Source organism: Genypterus blacodes, unplaced genomic scaffold (genome assembly GCF_046128005.1).
Source record: "Genypterus blacodes isolate CSIRO-AG114 ecotype Tasmania unplaced genomic scaffold, CSIRO-AGI_Gbla_v1 ptg000147l_1, whole genome shotgun sequence".
NCBI classification, from domain to species: Eukaryota; Metazoa; Chordata; class Actinopteri; order Ophidiiformes; family Ophidiidae; genus Genypterus; species Genypterus blacodes.
Genome location: NW_027466949.1, coordinates 117,496 through 144,104, shown reverse-complemented (window position 1 = coordinate 144,104; position 26,609 = coordinate 117,496). Strand labels below are relative to the sequence as shown.

Genomic DNA, 26,609 nt, shown 5'->3' with positions numbered 1-26,609 from the left:
TCTGGAGGACTCACTCATTGCCCCTTACTATTTCCTTATAAATTTGAAAGATTTGGTTGAACTTATACTTTGTTTGTTTCCATACTCATCTCACAAGTTACAAATTCATCTTTCGAGGGAATGCCCTGCTTGTGTTTGTTAGAGAGGACCTCTAGTGGTGAGAAGTAGACACTACAAGTGGTATTTACAATTTTCCAATACAGACCCTGAAACCACCGGGTACAAAAATAGCTTTTAATTGAATAAACTGACAATGTTCAATCAGTCATATACAAAGGTATCCATTATTTTAACAAAATAAATAATTCAAGCATCAATGACACTGATTTCCTATGAGGATTTTCAAGATATGACTTAATTGCTTTCAACATCCAATTGTGCAAGAAAGCTGAGAAGGGAAAGTGAGGAAAGCGGTGGGAGAAATGGCAGAATTCCCGCTGTTTCTCCGCTGTGCTGCTACCTGATCTTCCCGGCTGATGTGTTCATGAGGAGGGAGTCGCAGGAGTAGCGCAGGAAGCGATAGACCTCCTCCGCCCTGCTCTGACTCATGCAGCCTCCAGTCTGTATGGCTTCAACGGGGCTGCATGAAACGGAAACGGGAAAGAACAGTTAGAAGATTTTTCCGCCCATCATTCTCTTCAGTAAATGTGAAACCGCTTCCTTTACCTGTTTATTAACTGTGCCACAGACGTGAAGTTGTGGCTCAAGTTGAGGGCTTGAACATAGCTGACTGAGGGCAGGCTAAGGTACAGCTGCAGTGCCTGTTGCCTGTGCTGCCCTTTGACCTCCAGGGGTACGCGAATGTCCTGGCCTTTACGCTGCTCCAGCCTCGCCATGTCTGCCAGCAGGGCGGCGCTCTCCTCCGGGCCGTCGCTCCACAGCAAGCGCACCCCGATACGAACCAGAGCTGCCAGCGTGCCGTCGTAGTAACGCGTCCTCTGGAATGGACGCGACGGCTCACCTGGGACAGGTGACACGAGGATGATGTCATCGCAGTTACAATCATTGAGTCATAGAGACTTCCTCTGCTACTAATCTAAAAATATCCCTATAGATATTTCTGTCTTTATGAATTATCTATGAACCCACACAGCTACAAGCACACACCCTTTATAAATGATTTATAAACTCAAAGAACAAGATGGAGTCATGTTTGGACACGTCTCAGACACATTATTTAAATATGACATAATCACATCTGAAGGCCGACCGACCTGGCTTGGTGCGGTCCTTCTCCACAATCAGGCAGACGCGCTCAAACAGCCCCTGTAAGCCGTTCACCCTCTCGGCGAATCGCTTCCGGTTCTGCATTGCAGCCAAATCTGATTGGCCGTGCCGCTCCACTGCCATGCGGTTGCTGACGACGAAGTAGCTGCCGTCCAGCGAGCAGACGTGCACCGTGGCGTTGTGGCGCTGGCGCAGGCTCGTCATCAGCTCCACCCCCTTGCTGAGGCAGCGGCTGTCCACCAGAATACGCACAGGCCCGGCCGGAGCAGGGGACTCGCCTGCAGACGTGTCCGCTCCAAGGGCCCTCTGAGGCGGGAGCACTGAGGAGGTGGAAGTGGATGTCTGGAAGGAGTTGAACGCAGATAACAGATCAATCAAATCAACCAGGAAAATGTGCTTTGGGCCCACACACACCATCTCTTCCTCATACACATCAGCAGGTGTGTGTGTTATCTTATTTCTTGTTTACCTGGGGCGATTTCCTGGAGGCCAACAGTGACTCTGATTCCTCAAAATCCAGCTCATCAGAGACCAGATGCTGGATTTCTATCCTTTGGCGACACCTGCAGGTTAGGATAAACAATGCTATAGTAGTTAGATAATGTGTGCGTGTAGTGTTTGCATGTGCATGTGTGTATCCGTATTCTACCTCTCATTCAGCTGTTCTTCACTTGATGGGCCCCTTCGCTCTCTGCTCAGTAATGAGACTTTGGATGCTATGGATGAAGAGGAGGAGGAGGATGGCGCTCTGTGTAGCTGCTGAGGCTTGCTGGACTTCGTTGTCTTCGGCTGGACATGGACATCACCTCCCCTTCCTGTCACGAGACCATTCTCTGCGCCATCGTTCTCCGTCTCCTCCTCACTAGAGTCCTCCACACGTATGACTCGGGAGCGCTTGGTTTTCACACCAGCTCTGCTCTCTGGCGGCGGCGGCGGCTGAGCGCGACTTGTTCCAGCTGCAGCTTTGTGCAGGAAAACGCGCCGTCTAGTGGCGTACTGCTTCCTTCCGTCCACGTACGACTCCTCAATCATGAGGTCTACAACATCTTCCTCCTCCTCCTCCTCGCTGTTCTCCAGCTCCTCCACGTCGCTGCCCACCACAAAGCTGTCCTCCGCGTACGTCTCATCCATCTCAGGCACCTGCGACCGAAGGCAAGATTCACAATCGATCTGTTGTTCTGCTCATAAACAAATTAACTACTCCAATCTAGAGTATCACTGTGTACCTGAGAGAAGATATCCATGTTGTGGTGGCTCTTGTAGGACATTTTGAACTTGCCAGCGACAGCAGGGCTTCTCACCGACTTCAGGTAAATTCCCTGCATCTCTGAGTCTGAGAACAAACAGGATGTGACTGTCAAGGTGCCATTCCTGTACTGTTACTTCATTTTGGAATTTAGACAACAACTGCCACGAGCGATCTCTCTCTGTTACCATTGAGCCCCTGGGAGAAGTGCATGTTGTCCACCACAAAGCCTTCCAGAGAGCGGTTCTGGTCGTCCCCGTCCTCCTCGTCGGATGACATCCCTCCCACCTCTTCCTCAGACAGCTCTGCTTCCTCGTCCAGAAACTGACGGCCTGTTCTGCATCTGGATTGCTGACAAGAGAAGGCGGTGAAATTGACCCATGAGAGTGAGCTGCCACACACACACACACACCGGTGAAATTGACCCATGAGAGTGAGCTGCCACACACACACACACACACACACACACACACACACACACACACACACACACACACACACACACACACACACACACACACACACACACACACACACACACACACACACACACACACACACACACACACACACACACACACACACACACACACACACACACACACACACACACACCTTAGCTTTGCCCCGCTGCCTCTCTGGCCCAGGTGCTGTGGATCTGTGCCTGAAAACGGATTCGTTCTGAAAATCATCGTCGGACGCCGCTTCTCCCTCCGTCTCATCTGACTGGAGAACAATCAGGGAAAAACAAATTAGTCCGCCGCCTCCTGCGCCGCCGCCTCCTAATGGTTTTGTGATGCTGCATGTTCTGACGTTATTAGAACTATTGAGCGCTGACAATTGTCCTAAGTGATGCGAGGGGCAAAGAGTGAATCACATCAGTTGGCCTTGAATGAGATCAACCAGAGTGAATGCTGTATAGTTCATAAAGCTAAACTCACGGTGACATGTGCAGCTGCACGTTTCCTGTCCACAAGCAGAGGGGAGTCCACATCGCTGGAAATCTTGGACTGTCAGAGAGAAAACACATTAAACAGGAACACACACATTTATAAACTGTGTGTGTGTGTAAACAGAATGATTATGTCAATAATGTGTGTTATACTGAGTGCCGTGTTTATAATGATGTTTTTTCAAATCACTTCAGCTACAGCTTGGTATTCAAACCTGATAAGACGGTTGTCATGGCAACCGCAGACAGGATGAGAATGATAGGCAGAGGCAGACTGAGACGTGTGTATCAGGTTATGTTGTGCGTTCTTATATATGTCAGACATAAGACAGAAACATGATTTAGTGTCACTGTGTCACACGTATACATGTATAAGATTAAGAACTGAATGTCGCCACTCGCTCACCGCGTCTGGGGAGGACAGGGGGTTGGCTCTGCCCTGATGTCTTCGTTTATGAACCACGATTTCATCATCGCTGTCAAAGCTGCAGTCCCCTGAAACAGACGGGGGAGGCAGGGCGTCTCTCCGGGGCCCAGAGGTGCCGCCGTGCAGGAGTCTGCGTTTTAAACTGAGCGACGTCACCGGCGTACGAGGCGCACAGGAACCGGGCAGGGGCGTCCGCACGCCGCATCCCTGTGACGTGATGGGGGAAGTGAGAATCCCACTTTTAGACATCAGAGGTGAAGCCAGAGGAGAGGTCAAGCTCCTCCTCCCGAGCCCCGAGAACGTCTGGGGAGTAGATGACTTGGACTCGGTGGAGTGCGGCGGTGGCGGCGGCTTGGGCCTGTGGAAGCTGTAGCAGGGAGTGGATGCGTGAGAGAGCGGCGGTATAGACGGCCGTATAGACGGCGGAGTGACGCGGTGCTTTCCAGGCCCGGGAGAGACGGACACACCTGGCGCGGGGGCGGTGTCTGCCTCAGAGTCCTCGTCAGAGTCACCAAGATCAAAGTTGACAGAAAAGAAGTCGTGGGTGCTGTCAAAAGACTCGGGATCGTGTTGCATTGTGGGAGACATGACTTGACAATGACTCACTGTCCTGTGTGTCAGTAAATGCTCTGTGTTCGTCTCCCACATGTCTTCGTTGATTTCTGCTGCGTTTTCATCTTTTGCCTCTGAATAAAGTGCAGTGTTATGAGCGCTTGCAGCCTGAGGTGTCTGGTTAGCGTGTAAACTATGGCGTGTGTGTGTGTTTGAGTTGCTCCTGTGGGCTAAATCATGTGGCTGCGCTGTGTTACTTGCGTTCATCGGGGTATGTGTTTGTGCCGAGACATTGGGGATATCTTTGGGCGACTTATTGGGCGTGACACAGTCCTCCGGGGTGGGAATCTCCGGGATGCTCATCTGAAGGAAGGCTTCATCATCTCCAAACAGATCCATGCTGTCATCCATCCTCGGGCGGCGGCACTGCTCTTCAGCTGGAAGCTCGGCGTGAGGAGGGTGATGCCGGTCAGGGGAGTTAGAATCCATCAAACCTCGCAGTTCCTCATTTCTCAGCTCACAGCTTTTGATTTCTTCCTTTTCCTCAGCACGATGGCCAACCTGTTCTTCCTTTACGTCACAGACAATCTCATCATCCAACTCTTCATCCATGCAGTCTTTCATGCTGCCGGGATAATCGTTTGATACTTCATCATCAAAGACCTCGTCCCAGTTTTGACTGTTGGCCAATCCATCACACTGAGTGGCCAAAGGTTCCTGGACAGGCTCTGAATTAGGGAGAGGTGGCTTCTGTGGCAAATCATGACAGATCATCATTTCATCGTCGTCATCGATATCCAGGGTAAAGCTGACCTGGAAAGGCTGAGGAGGCAACCTGTCCTCCTCTATCTGCCGAGGAGAGGGAGGAGGGGATGGAGCGGCGGTGTCAGCTGGCACGGGGTCACACAGTGAAGCCTCCAAGTCTAAACTCAGGGGTGGGGGCGATTTGGACAGGAGCTCTGCCACGTTGGCAAGAACGATCCTGAGACTCTCTGTCGTTTTTTCTGGGTTGACTTTGGGAGAGGAGGAAGGAGCAGGATCCCATTTTGGGAGATAGAACAAGGACTCCAGTCCCACATCTTCATCTAGTCCAGTTTGAATGATGTCTTCTTCCTCAACAATGACACAGTCTTCTTCCATGCCAACATCTGGGTCGTCATTATTTGAAGGGGGAGGAGAAAGCACTGTGTGACCTCTGACCTCATCAAAAGGTGCCTCAGCCTCATGTTCAACAGGAGGGCTTTGTTTCTTCAAGGCGAGTGAGGTCATTAATCCAGTTCCTCGCATCACCTCTCTCTCTCCGTCCTCACCGATACTTTGAAAGTCATGCGAGGAAGGAGAAGAGGGCTTGGGCGCTTTGTTGATGGCCGTGGTATGACTCGTTGTAGGCTTCTGTCTCTTTCGGCACGACGTCTTCTCCAAACGTCCGCTCTTCAATTGACCGACAGCATCAGCTTTGTGGCGGTATGGAAGAAGCTCCTGTTCGTACGCACACTTCCCCTAAAACACACACGTGCAGAGAACAGTTGTATTAGAGACCTATAACCACCTATAAATCATTTTAATGACATCAAAATGTTCTTAGGACTTTTCCAATGCATGAATATCACATTGCACATTCCTAATTTTGATGGATAGTCAATTAATTCCCCAGCATGAAGCAAATACAATCATGTAACGCAGCGATTGCACAACACTGTGACCCACTTACACAAGATCCTCCTCTTTGCATTCAATCACCTGAAAATAATTCATCAATAAGGCGACAGTGAAACCACATGGCCTCCATCTCTCCATCACCTTCTTTGTACCCCCACCCTACACACCCACCTACACACACACACACACACACACACACACACACACACACACACACACACACACACACACACACACACACACACACACACACACACACACACACACACACACACACACACACACACACACACACACACACACACACACACACACACACACACCTCTGTCGCCTATTTGTGCAAAACATCTGGCCTGGAAGAGATTGATCTGGAGTGGCTTCCAGCATGGAGCCAGTAGGGAGCCGGGAGAAGGAGGATGAGGATGAACAACAAGTGGACCAGAGGAAGAGGAAGAAAGGAAGATGATAATGGAGAGAGGAGGATGACATGAAGCGGGAAGTAGATAGGAACCATTAGTTGCCTAGTTGCGGCGATGAGAAGAGATCTTACGTATTATTGTCCTAAATACAGCTTCAGACTAATGGAGAGGTGGAGCGAGACGGCGTTTGATTGGTCAAGAAGGAGTTGCTGATATAAACCTGTGCATTGACACAGAAACATGCATAGTATATGTTACATGCACAAGCACATGTTGGCCTCAATGACTTTTTAAATGAACATTATTTACCCATAAGTCACTGCGGCTGCACAGACATTATCAGGTTGTTTGATTCCTAAGTATAAGTCATAAAGGTTAACTGTTCATAACCCTCATTAGACCTTTCATGGTAAGTCTGTGTGCCTACAAAGCAGGAAACTATCACAACATTAAAGTTAGAAAAAGGAATTTGTTCATGTTGAGGATACAATCTTTTTTGTATTGTATCTTAAGGGCTGCATGATGGTGGAGCCCTGAAGATACCGCTATTGTCTCGCAGCAAGAAGGTTCTCGGTCCTCCGATCAATAACATTTAGAGTACTGCTTTCTTGGAATGAAAAAGAGCAACATGTCTTTCAAGGGACTAAGATTTGTTTATGGGTTTGTTTACATCCCTTTGGGACCAGATTTGAATGTGATAAGATCTTTAGTCTGTTATATTGTAGGCTGGGTCCAAACGCATTCTTACAGTGGTCTTAATTCAAATTAATAGAGATAGAAATCAAACCATTTTTAATTTTGGGCCCCCCTGAGGGTCCATCATTTGTGAAACACAACTCAATATACCAGCATAAGCCTTTTCTCTCTATTGCTCTGTTAATTCCATTCATAAATGTGTAACATCGGGCACTGAGGGATCATCTTGTCCCTTCCTTGAAGAATAATTTCCCTCAAAAATCTAATTATGTAGTGAGTTTTCAGCAATGACACACAGATACTCTTCTCTTTCCTAACAAGCCTTCTATTCTCATTCAGGCAGGAGCAGTGCTGCTGTTTGCAGAAGGGCTGGGTGAAGGTGGAATACACCGCATGTCAACAAGTGCGGTGATTGTAATTACAGTGCTTCTCTTCTTCCCCTTATCTGCCTCCAAACCTGGTCTGACTCACAGGAAACATCACACTTCTGCTGACCACCAAACGCCAACATTGGTCTTTTCAGGCGCATGTACACAAGTAACCCAGTTGAAATTTTGTGCTGTTGTTTCTCTTTTTGCCACACAGTGATTGACAAAAACATATGTACCATAGGCTTCTGTTTATAAAGGCTGTATGTTCATCGATTCTCCTTTATAGTACCTTTCTCTTATAACACAAAAGAGGGAGGAGGAGGAGTATGTCAATGAAAGAGTGAGCACTGTGTACCGAGGTTTAACTGAAGAATACTGAAGAATACGTACCCTACAGCAAATGGCTGATGGCAACGTGCAATTTGATCAAGGTAACCATGGAGAATCTTGCAATGGCACATGTATGTGCAGCACTTAAGGGGCTGAGGATGGGTTACATGTGTGTGCCTTTAGTGCCTTTAGAGCACTAAAGCCTTTTGCAAGGTTATTTTATGTTCTGTATTTGCTCTGAAAGTACTGCGGTGCTGGGAGCAGACATGACCCTGAGATGGCTATAGACATACACACAATGTGGATTTGTACTGAACAACTGGAGAATGAATAACTATGAATATTTGCCGTATAATCAGAAATGAAAATAGAAAAGGATAAGCTTCTGAGGGGAAATGGTAACATAAATGTATAAAAGCAGTGATAAACTTCCTCTTTGACGCGTCTTTCCTGTTTTTCTTCCTTCAGTTCCTCGTATACATTCATCCCTCCCCTCCTACTGTACACATGTAGGTCACTGTGGCCTGGCCCACTTTCTACTTCCTGGATTTATGGAACAGTTCAGAGAATCCTTATATAATCAGGGGAAGAGGTCTGCCTGCCCCATGTCACCTCATCATGGGGAGAGAGAGAGGGGAGAGGGGAACAAAATGAAAAGAGTCGGAAATGAAAAGCACCTCAAGGTCTTGAACTCAACGTCTTTAAAATGAGGATAATGGCCCCTGGAGTGGAGAGTGAGAAAGGAGAGGGGGGTTTGAGTTTTGGGAATGTTATTTGTTCCCTCCAGGTGCGTTCAGGAGCCGAGGCAGAGTGTAGGGAACCCCCCGGCAGATTCAGTAAAGCGCAACTAATGTGATTCAGCGAGATGATTGTAACTCAGTGTGAACAAAGGTGGGGCTTCTTGTGTGTTAATGGGCGCGCTGTGTGTTTGTCCCTGTGGGCTCCAGTAAATGAGATTCCATGGCGATAAAATAGAGCCATTGTTCATCAAACCACCTCTGGAAATGAGATGAGCTGTCTGGAAGGATGGACAATGTGATCAATTAGTAGAAATCTGAGAGAGAGCTGAGAAACAAATACGTGTTTGTGTGCTGGAAGATTTGTGTAAATCTAGTTTGTGATGGATCTGCTTCTGAGGTAATGTAAAAGAAATGGCACTCTGCTAAACAGACAAGATAGCTTGGAAAAGATGCGAAACAATTTGATTAAAAAGGCGCAGCATGTGACACACAAAGGAACCTCTTTATGAACACAACTGTGGAGTGGAAATAATTGTACACACACTCTCCAACGGGACAGACGGTTTCCCAAAAATGCTCGCCTCAAGCAGAGAGAGGGCAGGTGGTGGACACACACAGATGGATTTATGGCGCAGTGTGTTTCACTTAGATTTGTAGATTTATGGGGAGAGACTGCCATCTCGCCTTGTGACCCCGTTTGTTTTTACAAGTGGAGTCAATCGCTCCTTCTCCAACACTGTCACACTCACCCAAGGGGGGAATAAAAAAAGAAAGAAAAAGAGCCAACTTGTTGGTTCAGCCAGTAGTCAGTTTCTCTGTAAACTCTGACCTAATTTCAAGGATTGGGACTAAATCACGGGGGTGTTCAAATAGCAGATGGTGAGATACACAGGGCCTCAATGCAGTTGCTGCAACAAAACATACAACCTCCAGTATTGTGTGAGGTAGCACAATGTGATGACCAGGTTGCCAAGAAAGCAATGGAAGACAACGAGCGTCCTTGTATGAATAGGTGGCTGATATAACTGACCCATTCCAAGAAGAGCGGCAGAAGAACACAATCGTTACCGACTACCCAGACGACAAACGGAGCTCGTGCTCGGTCAGCAGACAACAAAGTAAACAGAGGAGCTTTGACCTTGAAGGTTTTGAAGCTGTAAACATCCCTCTCATCTCTTTGAACAATGCACAGCTCTGTTTTCTTAGGGAAAGAAAAACCCAAGATGTGTGTCTTCATAATTCTCCTTTGAAGGGAGAAAGATGAAAAAAGAGAAGTGCCAGCATGGAAATTCCCTACTTAAGATGTGGAGTGTTCCTAAAACCGCAATTACACCGTGTTGTGTCGTGAATTTGATCACCTGGGACCAAACTGAATGTGTTAACTCAGTTAAATCACAATTTTCAGCCTGTTTTCTGGATAACTCGCAGAAAATCCTCTTTACCTCGCTTTCCTCTCTCATGCGGTCTATGAGTTCCATCACTTTAACAAAGTGCCGGCAGCGGAGGGAATGATCGACGCGATGGGTGGGAAACTCTTTGTTCTGCCAGTGTCTCCATTCCCACAGGGACAGCTCTCGTGATGGTGGGCCGCTTCTGGAAACGTCCTCCTACAGGACAACAGGTGACACGAAAAACAGTTTAACTTTGTCATAATCTCAGTGAGGGAGGGAGTACATGAGCTGAGATCTGGGCTCTTTCTTCATTGACATCTTGTGCATTTCAAACTTGAGGAACCTGAGGTGGTTGGTCACTGGGCAGGCACATGAAGTGTGATCTTCTCAGGTTTGGATGAGCTTCATCTTCCTCCAGCCTCATGGTGGACGCCCACAAGGAATACTCTGCACTATCCAGAAAGCCGTCTGACTTTACTCTTCCCTGTCGTACTATAACAACACACACACACACACACACACACACACACACACACACACACACACACACACACACACACACACACACACACACACACACACACACACACACACACACACACACACACACACACACACACACACACACACACACACACACACACACACACATGAGAAACCCGTGTCCAAACACTTATATCATGACACTGGAAGTGAGCATCATCTAACTGCTGGATTGCTCACTCAGGTTTTTAGGGTGCATGAGCGACATCCCTCCTTCGGAGTCGGATCGCCGCCCCTTGCCAGACCGCCTGCTGCTCTCCCGGGGATCAAATTGGCCGCAGGTGATGTGCATCTTATGCAGGGTGGGGTTCACCCCCTCAGGCATCATGCGGGGACTGTTGGGGTACATATGGAAGCTATTTTTGCTGCTGATGATGGACCTGTCCACACTACGCTTTTTGCTCTGGCTCTCGTTGTAGGTCTGAGGGGAACAAAAGTCAAAGTTGTGGAGATGTTTGAGGTTTGGATTGCACAATTGTTAGAACATCAAACTCTTGAGCTGAGGGTTCAATGCAAGTCTCAGGAAATCCTCACCCTCTCCTCACGTCCCTCAGCCAGGATGACAACAATGCGTCCCTGTCGTTTACGCCCCGTGCGTCCCATTCGCTGCACCAGGCGGGTGGGATTCTTCTGAGCATCGAAGCAAACGATAAGGTCCACCTCTCCGATGTCCAGCCCCTCCTCTCCCACACAGGTTGACACCAGTGTGTTGAAGCCTCCGTCACGAAACCTACGAACCACCTGGAAGAGAATTGTACCGGTAAAAGCAAAGGTATAAACACTGAACCTGTCCATCTTCACAGCGTCATTCCAGGTCTACGACTGTAGCCGTAACTGTTACAGTATAGAGTGTAGACCTGAGCTAAGCCTTACAAGTGAGCGATTTAATTTCATTCACACCAAATGTAAAAATTTGCAGAAAAGAAAAGCAGTGGAAAACATTTGGTCTTAAGTGTGCATTATTTAGTTTTTCCAGTATGCTAAGCGAAATGACCTGAGACCAGTTCACTTAAAAAAGGAACGTATTCCTAATAAGGTATGGATGCTGGAATACACTGATCTTCCTGTGCAGACAGATGCCTTAAAAGGAAAGAATATTTGAATTTTCTCCCTTTTTTTCTGCTGACAGTGTCTCAACGCTGCCAGGTCCATCACTGGCTGAGCATATGGAACATAACACTGGCATCTCCTCTGGAAATGAATAGAGCTTTCCATTGCATTGCTTCAATGTTGTGCTCCGCTATTTTCCCTTACATACTTACATAGGACAGGGGCTGTGTATATGTGAGCTTGTGAGATGAGTGGGATTGTATGTGAAAGAATATGTGGGCTACACTTATAAACTTGACCTTTAGAAAACAGTTTCAATATAGATCTCATACTATTTTTACTCTTTATACACGCTGTAGCACACATTGCTCTAAAGCTGCATATGACAAATTAAGGCAAATAGGTTACCTCCAGCTGCACCTTCTGGGTGAACCCTTTGACTCCCTTCCCTGCTGAAGCTTGGCCCATAAAGGTCATGACCCTGATCAGAGGTGCTTGGCGATTCAACATGTCTGCGATTTCCTGTACGCTCTCGCGGAATGAGGAAAAGATCATCACGCGTGTGCTTACGTCCGGCGGTCGGCAGGCAGATGTAGACGCTGAGGCTGAAAATGAGTGACACAAGAAGGGAGAGGCAAACTGGTAAACGTCTGTCAGCAAGAGTGCTATCAGTACATAGGATGAGTCACAACACAATGCGCCCATAGGAAGTAAATTACTGGTGCTGGTTGCTGAGTTGTCGGCCCATGTTCTGAAGTGCTGCAGCACCACCTCCTCCAGCGTCTTCAGTTTGGGGTGGCTGTAAACAAAAGACGCTTCTGGATCCGCAAATGTAAATCACAGAGGTCATTCATCAACTTGAGAGAGTCTTGAAACAGTATTAAATCCTTTCAAATTATAAAGTCATGCGATATTAACAACCTAATTACCAGTGGATGGCTTCACAAACATTGCTTCCATCTCATGATAAAGGTCCATAAAGGTGGGGGTCCTCTGCAGCTCATTCCTTGCTCGGCTCATCTCTGAACCCAACAACAGAGATTTCTCAGATCACACATCTAATTTAAAGTCTGGAAGTGTAAGATGTATAAGAAAACAGAGTTAAAGGCCCGAAAGGTAATGTGACCAACCTTTGGATCCGTCCATGATGCCCTGGATGTAGAAGAAGAGCGACCGCAGCCCCATTTGCATCAGCAGCTCGTAGCCATGGTACAAGCTGATGCAAATGGCGAAGTCTCCCTCCAGCATTCCCTGCTGTGGACCCTGTAGACCGCAGGGAGGGGGTTTATAAACATCAGTCAGGATTCACATTCATGACAGATACATGACTGTTCCTGCACCAGAAAAACACATGCCTTAATGTTTGGCGGTGGGTTCTTGCGGAACTGATCCCTGGCGAGGATGAGCTGGTATTTGGTGAGGCTCCGCAGGTCCTTGTGCACCATCATCCGGTTCTGGACCAGTCGGGACATAAACTTCTCCAGCACCTGGCACAAACGGTAACAAACAGACATATAATGCTACATCAGTCATAAAGCATTTCCTGCGTTAGGGGGGTTAATGCGTCACAATCACAATCTACGGCGAGCATGCATTCACCCATGACACGTTTACTGACCACTAAGTGAGTTTTATTTCTATAGGTAAATAGACTTACACCGACTGAATGAGATGTACATCAGCCACACGAACATAATAACAGCAAATTCTCCTCGTCCTCATTTTCAGATAATAGCTGGAGAGAGAGAGTAATTGTTTGCGCAATAGATCAATTTTGCCAATATCCACTCAGCTGCGGATAAAAGGAGGCAGGATCATTACGATTTCAATTTCTTCTACAGAACTGTATAATAGGCTGCTCTGAAAGGAGAGGCGGGCTGTTGTTTGGAATGAGATTTTGTAACCACATAATTTAATCAATTTCCCTTTTTTCATTTGTAAAGAGTACAGGCATTATGTTACTAGGTAGAAACGGCACAATAAAGTAGGAGATGTTATGTGTGTTTTGCCTTTCACATTGGTAATGTCATAACAATAATACAGGCTAACATTATGAAAGAAATAAATATATCCAGAGTCACAACAGAACCAGAACACTGACTGTAACTCAGCGTAAGAGAAAGAAGAACATGTTGTTGCTGCGCTGCTGTTGTGAACTATTATTGACGACGCTCTCGACTGGAAGGGAAGAATCACCGAGCAATTTCTGTTCAATCACTGCCCGCTGCTCTCAGGTGAAAGGCGAGCAGATCATCATCGACCTTCTAAACACAACCGCAGAGGATTAAGTAATAAACCTTAATACCGCCGACCTTTCAAACAACATCGACGGCTTGGACACCTGACCCCAACAGTTCTCTCATGTGAGTGTCAGGGCGCAGCAACAGGTGATCGCTGATGCTGAATCCCTCACTAAACCCAAATCAAATGTGGGTTAAATGAAAAAACATGTGATATATTGACATACAGACAACATGATGGATCAGATTGGAGAGGGATTCCTGAATCCTCTTTGAAAGATCATTAAATAAAACTAAAATAACTGCAAACAAAACAGAGGTGACAAGATGCAGAATCCAAATTTATTGTGACAACCGTTGCTGTTCAGACACATTCCTGCTGCTAAAACAGAACACATTTCACAACCTCTTCTCGGGTAAGACAGATCTTCTTAGAGGAGAGGAGAGGAGAGGAGAGGATCACCCCTAACCTCACAGAGCATGTTCAGCAGGGACCATTAGCTGATTGGTTGAGGATCGTGGAGCTAGGTAACGTTAGGAAACAAGTGGAAAAACTATTTATAACTGAACCAACAGAGAGCCGAGCCCTCACTCCTACATGTCATCAATGGGAGGCGTTTATGGGTTTGTTTGTACTTGCCTATATGGTGACCGCCGCCTTGGCATCACAGCTAGTTGAGACGAACACAAAGAGGGCAACTCTGGTGAAACAAACTCAATTGTGCTAAATACACTCAACAAACAAAACATTACTTTTGCCCTGGGGTGTATGTGTGTGTCTTGTTTGATTTAGATGGTTGTTGTTGTACTGGAAAAGCAGTCATTGTCTGGCTTTGAATGTATAGATGAAGGAAATGAGGACAGACAACCCCAGCAGTGGTGTATGAGAGGGGAGGGGGGGGGGGGGGGGGGGGTCAGACTGCCAGACAGGGGGCCTATTAGATCACCCTCCCTATGAGGTATTGTGGAGTCTGTGTGCGTCTCTGTGTTTGTGTGCATTTGCATGGAAGCTCCCCCGCACACTGTAAAGGATTACATAATGTCCTACGTGTGTGCTGAAGGGTGCAGCATGGTGGTTGGCTGTCGCAGTGAGACAGATCAGCCTAAAGCCAGCCCAGTCTGTCCTCAAACACACAAGTTCAAGTTTGTTTATTAGTCATTCTCAGCGGGGACATTTTGGTCGAAGTTTTTCTTTTTTTCCCTATTAAATGGCAACATTTGTTCAAATTACTACCAGAGTATACAAGAAATGTTTTAATGCAGTCTCACACGCAAAGAGGCGGAAAAGGGGGGTATGTGCAAGACCACGGGCTTGTTTTGTATGTGATGATAGTTCTGTGAAAGGTGCCTATCACAGTGCGTGCTGCCGCATTTATCAGTGTGTATTGTCTAGTTTTGATCACTGTCTGGACATGAGGCTTTACAGAGGCTTCAAAAAGGTTCACTGGGCCTACATTTGGGCGTTCACGCATGACTGAACCTGAGCCCTAAGCCGCCGGGGCATAACAAAAACGCTTTTACCCAATGCGGCTTAATGAACTGATGAGCCCTGATTGCAACAAGGTGGCCAGCGCTGAAGTGAATTGCATCATTAGCCATTGGAATGACCTTAGAAATGGTTGCTACGACGACAATATTCTATACATTGTGAATATTGTGGATCTATGTGTGCAGCTTTTGTTGTAATTCTGCACACATTGTATACTGCTACCTGAGAATTTATGGTGAACATATATGTATATGTGTGTGTGTGTGTGTGTGTGTGTGTGTGTGTGTGTGTGTGTGTGTGTGTGTGTGTGTACATTAACATCCTCGTTAAACACATTTATAGTCTTTTACAGGCAATATTGTGCGTAGATCACCTCCTGATTGTGATCACAGCGACTCACTCTGCTATCTGCTGGGTGGGAGGGGTCTCGGGTATTTGTCGTCCCAACAACACGAGGAGGAAGAGGAGGAGGAGGAGGGCCCCACAGTCACGTGGTCCGCCTTCATCCCCCTATAAACATCTCACTCACCCCAGCTACGGCGAGGGAGGCGTCACGCTACTCCGCACGGACGGTTTCGCGGCGACTTTCTGCTTTATATTGATCATCGATTATCTGTTCACTTCACCTGTAACGCGGCGTTGCGATATAGGAAAGTGAATATGGCTCAATGCGCCGGGAAAAGCCGCGTAATCGCCGTGGATTAAGAAGTAACGGTGGCCATAATCTGATCCATAGCAAAGTCCGAGGTGGAGACGCTGGGGGTCAAGAATTGAAACACAGCGTGCATTCCGCTGTTCAAAAGGTGCCGTTTAGTTCGTGTAGGTTCTAGTTCAGTAAACAAATATGGACCGGGGAGGCTGTCAAATGAATGGCGGCGGCGGGGGACAGACGGGGCCCGGCCGGAGCGGGATGATCTCCCTGGAGGACCTGGAGGCTTTCACCGAGGACCAGCTGTCAGATTCTGGCAACGGCAACCTGGAAGATCGGGGCGACACCATGGAGGAGGAAGAAGAGGAAGAAGAAGGCTCGGACCAACTGCTGCACTACTGGCAGGACGCGGCGAGGGGACACCAAGTGGAAGTCTCTGAAGGTAGGAGGAGGACAAGACCCGAGACAGGAGACAGACACGTACTCTTAAACGCTCTAATGACCTCATCTGTCGCGGCCCCAGATTACAACTTTGCCATTTTAAAGTTCGGGTTTCACTTCACACTACGCGAAACGACAGCAGCGTGTTGTGGTTGTAGTTTCTATACCATAGCTTCGTATAGAATGTCTCGATTAGAGCGATCTAGTCAGCCGAGAGGTGGCTGGTTGAACTAGTTCCAGCTACAACATTCCCAGCCCCGCTCAGGCAACCGTGCACTTCCTCTATAGGCGAGGACGGTGTGTTTACAGAGGATCTATACATTGACAACGCGACGGAAAACATTGTCTTCGCAGGCAGAGTGTGCGTTTAAAAAAAAAGGGAGAAAAACACGGAGGCGTTCCAGTCTAAGAGTAATCATGAGACTTGAGGGATTGCTTAAGGGATTTCTAGAAAAATTAGGGATAAAGTCTGACGAAAAAAGAGATATAATTGTTTCTCACGCGTTGGGAGTCTGTGCGCAGTTAAGATGTGTAGAAAGAGAGGATATAGATCTCCATGTGGGAGAAGAAGTGCTGCTATTTTTCACTAAAGATGAGTATAAATTTACTGTATAAAGTGAGAGAAACGGAGATAGTGATTTCCATAAAGATCCAGTCCAGGAAAAATCTTGGTTCAATGCTTTCCCCTCCACAATGTAATGTTACAATCTATACCACTGTGCCTTCACTACTCATTTACTGGCTCAGGCTCTTAAAGTAAACTCATATTAATGGATCTTTTCTATTGAATTACACAAGAAAGGGAGAAGAATGTAAACATGTAAAACTATTAGTATTAAACTCCTTTTATAATTTTGTTTTGATGGTAATCTTCTCTTATTTACTGTAAATGGCACTACTGTGACATCACCCACAGATAAGGGTGAAATGAGCAACAGGTCCAATGTTTTATTTTAAAGGAAATGCAAAGGATGAGCCTAGATAGTCTACACTAAATCTGATTTATTTTTAATCATCACATCTAGCCTACAATCGCCACCTCCATTGGGTCTCAGGGGTGAAAACAGAGCAATTAAAAACGAATGAAAGACTGCATTGTGTGGACAGTTTAACACAGTGTACACCACCGGTCTTATGACCGACCTAGAAAAGTGACCGAGATTGTAGTTCTGTTATCACCTTCCCAGGATTGCTAGCGTTTCTCTATTTACAATCACTTTTGGGGTCAGGATGTTTTGTTTCGTTCTGCCTGTAGCTCAACCTGAAGCAGTAAAAAAAGGCTAAAGTCTGCCCTGAGAAAATAACAACCTCCTCACATTTGAATCCAACTATGAACAGGCAGTGTAGTCGCCTGCTGTCGAGTTCAAGCGGACAATGGGTAGAGAACGGACAGAGGAAAAAAAACAAACAATCAAAATGTGGCGCCAACGGTGAGCTCGGTTGTGGCTCCGGGGCCCGGGTTGTGTGATATTTGTGTGCATTGCGTGACCTACTTGCGCGCTGTTAGGAATGTAGAAAGGCTGCCCGGCATTGACCTTCCACACCACCCCTCCGCTGAAACTACAGACCCTGATCCAGTGTGTGAATCGGACCGCAGCACACGGGATTTGCAGTAATCTACCTGATGGCGTTTTTAAGAATTTGATTTCTTTCACTGATATTTTCATCATTTCATCACAGATCTCTATTAATTACTGTCGCCCAGTCTAACACTCAACTTATAAACAGGATGTGCAGATTTTTATTATTTTCACTAATAATCCTCTATGCTGTGAATTGAATTGCAGTAACACAGACTCCACCCTCTCCCAGTGCGGCACTGATGGAGGACTTGGAATGAAATAGGTAGCTCGGGCTTTTTCTGACTCAGACGGATTAACAATCTTGCTTGTACTGGTACTGAGGGTCTGGCTGCTAAGTCCTGAACAGGAACACTGTAGCCAAGGACACGGGTCAAGACCACTCTAAACCCCTTTTGCTCTAATTAGGATGGAGTCGGCGGGGATCTGGGTTAGGAACACATACACATAAAAGGTCCTTTGCAATTCAAGATAGTGATCTGCTTCCAGGTCCAACAAGGAGGAGGAGAAGGAAGTAGAAGTAGTACACTTGTGTTTGTGTGGGCTGACATTTGGAATCCCCTTTTTGTTTGATTAATTACATGTTTACATTTGTATACAATTCAAATGAGACAGTGACAAGTGTTTTCTTCTGTTTTGGTCAGTTCCCCCCCAAGATACAACTCACTCCAGTTGTTAAGTACATAGTTGATAAATGAAGTAGTGATCCAGTCCCCTCTCTGTTAATTACATTTGTGTGTCCCTGGCCTGAGACGGCTTTAGCCAGTGTGGGCTCCATCGCTTCTAATCAGCATTAGTCTCTGTAGCCTCCTGGCACAGCGCCCGGCTCGCCTGCCAGCCTCTTAAACTCACTACCAACACGGCCGGACAGCAAATTACTGAAAGAAAAGGTTGTTTTTTTTTATAAAGATCATAGGCTTGAGTCTGTTTATAATGTGAGTGGAATCATGTTTAGTGGAATTGCGTGTGTCTAAGAAATTCTATCAGAGGTCAAAAATTGCTTCCTCTGTGATAGATTCAATACATCTCTTGACAATGCAACATGACAGCCCAGAACAAGAGGTGTTGAGCAGGGAGGCTGCAATTGTGTTCTCTGTTTCACATACAAACACACACAGTTGGGATAAACAAGATGTTTGCCTTGGAGTTGTGTCAAACGCAAACCTAACAGCTCTCCAACAAACACAGACACAAACAAAGAAGAGCTACACTGTTTGTTTGCTCTATCCTCAAGTCTTGTTCAATGTGTAAATATGTCTGTATAGTAAACCGAGTGCCGTGTGCTTGCCTTTGACAGATATGGCCGAGCCCATTCAACAGCTTACCAGCAACAACTACGGGCGCAGCGACAGGCAGCCCGTCCCGTTCAACCTCCTCACGCGGAAGGAGAAGGTGAGTCTGCTCTCACACTCATTCTCCCCCACAGGGACCAAACTATCTGGGAGCTATTTAGTTGTTTTTTTTATGAGGGGCAGAAGACGGCGGTGTGGCATAATGCAGTAAGCCGCATAAACTCCTTAGGGGGAAGTATAAATAAAAGAGGGCTAATTGGTTTAATGCAAGATAATTAGCTCGCTAAAACTTTGCAAGAGACTCAAGTTAGACAAAGGACAATCCACAGAACTATTCTTAGAGCGCTGTGCTTTAGAGAGAGAGAGAGAGGGAGCACGTCCACAGCACCAAGAGTCTCATAGTGGAGTGTTGAGGCCTATTTGTACACTGTATATAGATTTATGCACATATACAGCATGTGAGGGCTAAAAGGTATCTAATTATCTATTAATGTAGTGGTATAGTCATGTAGAATAATTAGTTAAAAGATAATAATAATACATTCACACATTTGAGAGAAAGGGAAGGGAGACAATGTTACAGCCTTCTGATTGGGGAGAATGTGTGATGGTGTTAAGAACGTACACAAATGTATGTAAATGTCTTCACTAATTCCTCTGGTGTGTGTGTGTGTGTGTGTGTGTGTGTGTGTGTGTGTGTGTGTGTGTGTGTGTGTGTGTGTGTGTGTGTGTGTGTGTGTGTGTGCTTTTTTAGTGTGGGGAGCTGCTGTATGAGAAGCGTCAGTATGAAAAGGCTCGCTGGGCTTGTATTACAATGCGTGAAGACACCTATGAACAGAGCATCTGCTACGGCTTTATGAGGATAATGAGATATATCTGCCAGCAAAACGCTTTGGGTGAGTCCATTAGCTGGGGGCCATCTTGTATGCATTCAACATCTGTATGACCGAGCGAACAGCAGATATCGCACAAGCACACCGTGTCACTAACTCGCATTTTCCAAGGAGACCTGTAAGTAAGAGTGACGGTGGTCTCCTTTGTGTCTGTAGGCGAGTACCTGGGCATGACGCTGCCCATCCTGACAGTCGTGCGTACAAATGAGGACCATTCTGTGATCTCCAACAATGTCACCGTGGCGTACTACCTTCCTGCTATCCACCAAGCCCAGCCACCGCAACCGCAAGACAGCGAGATCACCATAGAGATTTGGCCTGCCGCTGTTGTATACACAAGGTACGTAGCGAACAACAACAACAGCAGAAAGCCTCTCCTAACATAAAAATGAAGATTAGATGCTTCAGTGTCGTAATTCACTCCTTTCTTCTGTCAGGCCCTTTACCGGACCGACCAATGAAGTGACCATCGTTAACCAGATCAATGCCATGGCCGAGGTGCTCGAGTCCCCTGATTTGTGCGTACCCGATTCGTTCATCGTGGCGGGCTACACCAACCCTGCTCACTCCAACCGTCTTAATGAGATCTGGTTCTTAGAGCGGCCCTGAGGGAGGAGAGGATAGGAGAGGATGGTACGCCATCCTTAGCTCGACCCCTGAGCCTTATACGACTCTCCCTTAACTCCGCTCCCAAGCTCAGCTCCATCGTAAAGTGCAACATCACCGCCACAAGCAGAAATGACCGCCAGCCCAGCACACTCCAAGCCGGCCGGGGCTCACAGCTATGGGGCCTCAGTGAATTCTCATACATCCTAAATTGGGCCGTTTCACCCTTGAACAACACACAGCAAGTAGTTGTAGCACTGGGATGGCTGTTATCCCCCCTCCTGATCATGGTGCTGTCTGGTTACAGGTTTAAGTATTTTTAATTTTTTTTTTTAAGTGGCCACGCATTGCATTCAGGAACATGCTGAAGCCAGTTTTTCCACAATATTAAACCATGAAAAAAGCCATTCTTTGATATCGTGGGTTTGCAGTGCACATACAGCCTTATTCTATATGTCACTCTCTGGCTAGCCACGTTGATTTTAACTCATCATTGCCCATCTATAAACTGCACAATTCATAACAGCATTAAGAGGATTACAATATTTTGAGTCAAGAATGAATATATACAAAAGGTTCTCACTGTTACACTGGTGCAACAGTGCAATATATTTACCAGACTATCAACTCTGTCTTTCCAGGGTCTCTATGCCTAAAACTTCTACTGGTCCAATCACAATGTTGGGTTAGAGGTGTGGGGGGGGAAAGAGGAAAAGGGATCAACAAGACAGCCAGCTTCATAATGTCAGACCATGACGAAGTGGTGGCTTGAGCCATAAATAACCCAAAATCACCAGCTACAGCATCTAAACTGTCCAATAAGCTTTTATGGAGAGCCAATCACATGAATGTATAGATACAGGGAGAGGGTGGAAACAGATGACACACACCTACAGATTCAACGCCAAAACCTCACCGATTTCACTGCTGAATGACAATCAATGTTACTATTTCACATGAATCGTCAATGCATTCCTCATGTTTGTTCACACAGACAAATACATATAAATATATATACACGTATACCTCTCTCTCATGCTCGGTCTACTTATTACATTGTGTCAATATTAGTAAGTAGTAGTGTTCAAGATTGCAGAGTACTACAGCTGCTGAGTAGAGACGATGCAACCATGATAAAAAAAAAGCACAGAGTAGATATCTGTACTGTGACAATGCTTTTTCTTATAGATGAAAGTCTGCTGGAGTTAAAACGGATTGAATCTCTAAAGCCAGGGTCAGGGTGTTGATACAGAAAATATCTATAATCATTAAAGTATAACGTATAATATTTTTGTCACTTGGAGAGACAATAATTTGGAAAGAAATGTTCTAAGATAGATTCTGCCAAAGCGGAGCGTCCTGGAAAATAAGGGAAACTTAACGGAAAATGGCACATTTGTTTCAACTGATTGAACATGTGTAAAACAAGGAAATTGGCAATGTAGTTAGTTTGGGGCGGCAGCGAGGTTGCAAATTCTGTTTAAAAACCTTTTGTTGAACCAGAAACATACAAATTCCCAAGCTTTGCATTGCATTGAATGATTGTACAGTTGACATACTGGGACTCTGCAGCTCCTGTAACTGAGCAGACGCTTGAGTGTATTTGGCTTGATTTCCCTGTTAAGAGCCTGGTTATTTGGGAACACCCCACTCGGAGGATTTTCCTTTTCTTTCTACTTTTTTAGTGATTTGTAAACGTGTGCTGTACTGTGAACATTCAGGTGCAACATGAGCTACTGTGGCTTTCTTCGTTTTGTTCAATAAAACGTGCTTGTCTCCTTTCGTTCCAAATGTACAGGGATGTGTGGTGACTTTACTCTTCCATACTAAATCTCATGCCTTAACACATATAGCCCACCTTACATTTAGAGAGAACAATGACAACAACTGAACATCACAACAAATCTGTTTGAATACTTGATATGCTTGATCAGTAAGAAAAACACGCTTATAGGAAGTGACAAGAAGAAAGCATGAGGTAATCCTCTGGAGACTCATGATCTATGTACTGTATGTTAGAGGTGGTTGTACTACCTAATAAGTAGACGTTGCGTGGAATATCCCAAAGGATATTATTTCCTTTATGGGATTAATATATAGTACAAACAAAAAGGGTCACACCCCACTTTGTTCTGAAACATATAGTGTGACCCATTCCTCCCTACAGGGAAAAGAAGTGGGGCTCAGTTACTGGAACATTGTAACATGATGAGCTTTCACATGATGTACACACACACAGTAATGCATCAGAGTGCATCGTATTGTGCAAAACTGAATGATGATACAACAGGTTGAGGGGAGGCGTCATGATGAATTTAAACATAAAACTTGAGTAGATTTATTTGGATAGCCCAGTATCACATAAAATGTCAACAGGAAAGCCAAGAGCTCTCTAGGCTACAAGTGCTGCCAAAGTTAGTGTGTTATTAATGCAAAAAATGTCATTAAAATCAGAACAAAGTGTGCTGTAACATTTCATCTGTTTTCTTTTGGTCGCAGCCATACGCTTTAGGGTCAATGTGGTGATTTCAATCAAAAGAAAAAGAATTCATAAGGAATGCCTCTAAAACTCAAAGACCTCAAATCTCTTCCAGATTTCATTACAAACCAAACAGGGAATTAAATAAGTAACAGATACCTCAGCACTGCTACAAAACAGGAACGCTGCTGCTCACTGCCATACATCTATAAAGCTTCCATCCAGGCTTTACTAAAACAAAAATACTTGCTGATTTACCCTTAAATCTGTCAATTCAGCCTACGTGACTTTACACCTGAGTGAAGTGTCAGCTTTGTGTACCATCAAATGAAGGACAAATAGAGGTTACCTAGCAGATTACACCTTCAGAGGATACAAAGCGTTAAAGAATGTGATATTACAAAAAAGGAATCCAAAGAGACGGCAAGAAGACCTGGTGGTGCAGATATCCAACTGGTCTAATCTTACAAATCCAAGTGTCACATTCCAGCTGTCCATCCAGTAGAGACAGACTTAAGGTCTGAGGGGAAGCTGCGGATTTACAGTACTGTACACACACACACACACACACACACACACACACACACACACACACACACACACACACACACACACACACACACACACACACACACACACACACACACACACACACACACACACACACACACACACACACACACACACACACACAAAGAATACGCTGCCTCGGCTAGTGAACCAACTCATGAGTTCCATGAATAATAAAGAACCATTTAGTCTGGCCTCTAATGACACCAATACCCAGACTGCAGAGAGCAACAGGGATATACAGTGGGTGATGTTGAGAAAAGGTCACAGCACAGACAGATGGGGATAAACCAGTATGAACCAGAAGGGGGCAGCAAAGCACCAAAAACTAATGTCATTAATGTGCATAGAGAAGAGGAAAAAGAAAACAAAAGACAGAGCAGCTAATGCGGAATATTAATATTAATATAGAGTCCTTTGTCTAAGCAGAAAATGAAAAATTAGATAATAAAGAAGAATTCAAATATCGATTTAATTTAACACTGCATTTACAGTTAGTTTGATTTAATAGCAAGATCTGGTTTTGATGTTTGACATTGTACATATATCAGTGACCTTTTTCCAAATCTGACAGCTGTTCCTACCTGTAAGTAGCGTGCCTGGTGAGCAGCAAGGGCCTCACCCAGAGGAACCACCATCTTCTCCACACTCCTCTGGTGGGAATGGGCCCGGATATCTGGACTCTCTTCAGACCTCAGCTCAATGTGGGAGATGAGAAGATTAGAAATCACCTGCTGGACCGACTGCACGGATTGATTGAGGGGAGAGAGAGAGACAGAATTTAGAAAATGGAGCAACATTAAATTTTAAAATAGTCAGATAGGTCATTTGTTTTAGGGCCGATTAGATTTTAGCCGTGGGAAGAAATACAGTGGACAGACACGCACTGACTTGTACTCGCCTTTGTGTCTCCCCCTGGAGTAGCGCTAAGAGCCAAGACACGAAATTGCAGAGTCTGGCTGCCAAGCTGTCTGATTACCTTAGGAAAAGAGAGAAGAGCAAGTACAGAACCTCATTAGCCCTTTAGTTGGATAGTCCAACACTGATATTTAACCAACTACCAAAATGTCAGGACACAGACACACACAGACACACACAGACACACACAGACACACAGACACACAGACACACACACGCACACACACACACAGAGGTGTCGGCTGCAATGCAAAGAAATAAATGGATAGAAGTGAATGAGCTGCACTGTCTGACTCTTAATTATCGCAGCCATTAAAGGAGCTACTTAGGCGTGACTTACAAGGGTTTACTGATATGTTCTGAGGCTAACATCAGATGATCTACTCAGAGCTATTTTTCAACATAATCTCCTTCTAATTCGACTTCTCCAAATGACACTTCAGGGAATTTTATCCCAGTTTCAATGAACATTTCTTCTTCTTTCTGTGAAAGTCTAACAGAGCAAATGGAAGCACAGCTAGCATTGACTTCAAGGTGACCCAGAGTGTTCATTCTGCAAAACATAATGAAACCCTTATGTGTCAGACTCAGAACTAATAAATCAACTCTAATTTTTATCTTTACTGTGCAAGTAAAATGTAACCCAGATATGCTGATGGCTGTACCTGGCAGTAGGCATGGTTGCCTAGCGCCTTGTGAGCCTCGTCGATCACCACACACTTGACCTGGCCGGCCGGGCAGGTGTCTCTGGACAGGTCGTTCACCATAACCTGAGGGGTGAGGAAGAAAACCCGCCTAGACTTCCACACCTCCTGCCTCTGGGCTGCTGCTGTGCTGCCTGTGGGTCGGAGCAGAAGATACAGATATGAGAATAAGGGGGGAAGGGGCCTGTCATGGCCGTGTGTTGTTTATATGGACGTGATTTTACCTGTCAACTCAGCCATGTGTGCCTGAGGGATCCCCATCACTTTATAGCAGGCCTCAATCTGCTGTGCCACCAGGGGTTTAGTGGGAGCCATGAATACGATCTTTCCTGAGGGGTACCAGCGGTAGAAGTTGTACATGACCACAGCGGCTATGAAGGTCTTTCCCAGACCAGTAGGCAGACACACCAGAGTGTTCTGAAACAGGGCAGCTTGGGATATATTCAGCTGGTACTCCCTGATGGGGTAGTTGGTGGGGTAGATCCATACTTTAGCTGATGAGCTGTCAAAACCAGGGAAGTCTGAGTAATCCACCTGTCCACCTGACAGGACTAGGTCAGGGCTAGTCCCCCTCGTCCCCACAGGGTTGTCGTCCTGGAGAAGGTTTGCACTCTCCAGCTGCAGGGATTTCTCTGCTTCATAGACGGCGACCAACAAAAGATCATCGTCGTCGTCGTCATCATCATCTTCATAAGCAGGTTGACGGTCCTCTTCCCTCACCTGGCACTCAGACGTGGATCGATGTCCCATTTCTGTCCACAGAGGGTTCTGGGGTCGTTGTCCAGCTGCTTGTGCGGTGTGTGTTGGTGTTGTTCTGCGCCGTCCAGCGGCTGCTTTCGGCCCATTATTCTTCGGTTGAACTTTGCTCTGAGAAGCGGACGCACCCCAAGTTTGGAACAAAGTCCTCTGATTTGAGTTCATTTTAAACCTTTAACCAAAAACGTCCATGTGGGCTCGCAGCGGCATTTCAAACGCGACATAAACACAAAATCACTTCCGCAACCGAGTCTTTTCAAAATATAACATTACATAGTTGTAACTTTGTTGTGTAACTTTTTAACCAAGAAATATGTCACTTTGATTAATAAAAACTAAACTGCCCCTACAATAATCATGTCCGAACATTTTGGATACTTGCGTGGTT

The 26,609-nt window shown here is 45.8% G+C and overlaps 2 protein-coding genes across 2 annotated transcripts; one reads left to right on the top strand and one right to left on the bottom strand.

Moving 5' to 3' along the window:
* Nucleotides 1–220: 220 nt before the first annotated feature.
* fancm (FA complementation group M) lies at nt 221–26,594 on the bottom strand. Its single transcript, XM_076165488.1, has 23 exons — nt 25,690–26,594; nt 25,427–25,599; nt 24,745–24,822; nt 24,428–24,586; nt 12,960–13,091; nt 12,735–12,867; nt 12,535–12,626; nt 12,324–12,429; nt 12,013–12,209; nt 11,089–11,295; nt 10,735–10,975; nt 10,355–10,503; nt 10,063–10,227; nt 3,832–5,904; nt 3,415–3,483; nt 3,089–3,199; nt 2,662–2,824; nt 2,454–2,560; nt 1,877–2,367; nt 1,697–1,790; nt 1,215–1,569; nt 667–961; nt 221–580 (listed from the first exon to the last, which is right to left on the bottom strand). Exons 1-23 carry the CDS (start codon nt 26,384–26,386, stop codon nt 457–459), a joined length of 6,411 nt encoding a protein of 2,136 aa, XP_076021603.1. The 5' UTR covers nt 26,387–26,594; the 3' UTR covers nt 221–456.
* Nucleotides 15,877–22,589, top strand: soul3 (heme-binding protein soul3). Its single transcript, XM_076165624.1, has 5 exons — nt 15,877–16,424; nt 19,301–19,395; nt 20,050–20,191; nt 20,345–20,528; nt 20,626–22,589. The coding sequence occupies exons 1-5, from the start codon at nt 16,178–16,180 to the stop codon at nt 20,795–20,797; spliced, it is 840 nt and encodes a 279-aa protein (XP_076021739.1). The 5' UTR covers nt 15,877–16,177; the 3' UTR covers nt 20,798–22,589.
* Nucleotides 26,595–26,609: the final 15 nt, after the last annotated feature.

Excerpts from the sequence above, each read along its gene's own strand:
- soul3 (XM_076165624.1), top strand. The coding sequence starts at position 16,178 with ATGGACCGGGGAGGCTGTCAAATGAATGGCGGCGGCGGGGGACAGACG. Across the intron at positions 16,425-19,300 it reads CCAAGTGGAAGTCTCTGAAG|ATATGGCCGAGCCCATTCAA; the intron begins GTAGGAGGAGGA and ends TGCCTTTGACAG. Across the intron at positions 19,396-20,049 it reads TCCTCACGCGGAAGGAGAAG|TGTGGGGAGCTGCTGTATGA; the intron begins GTGAGTCTGCTC and ends GTGCTTTTTTAG.
- fancm (XM_076165488.1), bottom strand. The coding sequence starts at position 26,386 with ATGAACTCAAATCAGAGGACTTTGTTCCAAACTTGGGGTGCGTCCGCT. Across the intron at positions 13,092-24,427 it reads ACCAGGCACGCTACTTACAG|GTGCTGGAGAAGTTTATGTC; the intron begins GTAGGAACAGCT and ends CGTTTGTGCCAG. Across the intron at positions 3,484-3,831 it reads CCCTGTCCTCCCCAGACGCG|TCCAAGATTTCCAGCGATGT; the intron begins GTGAGCGAGTGG and ends TCTCTCTGACAG.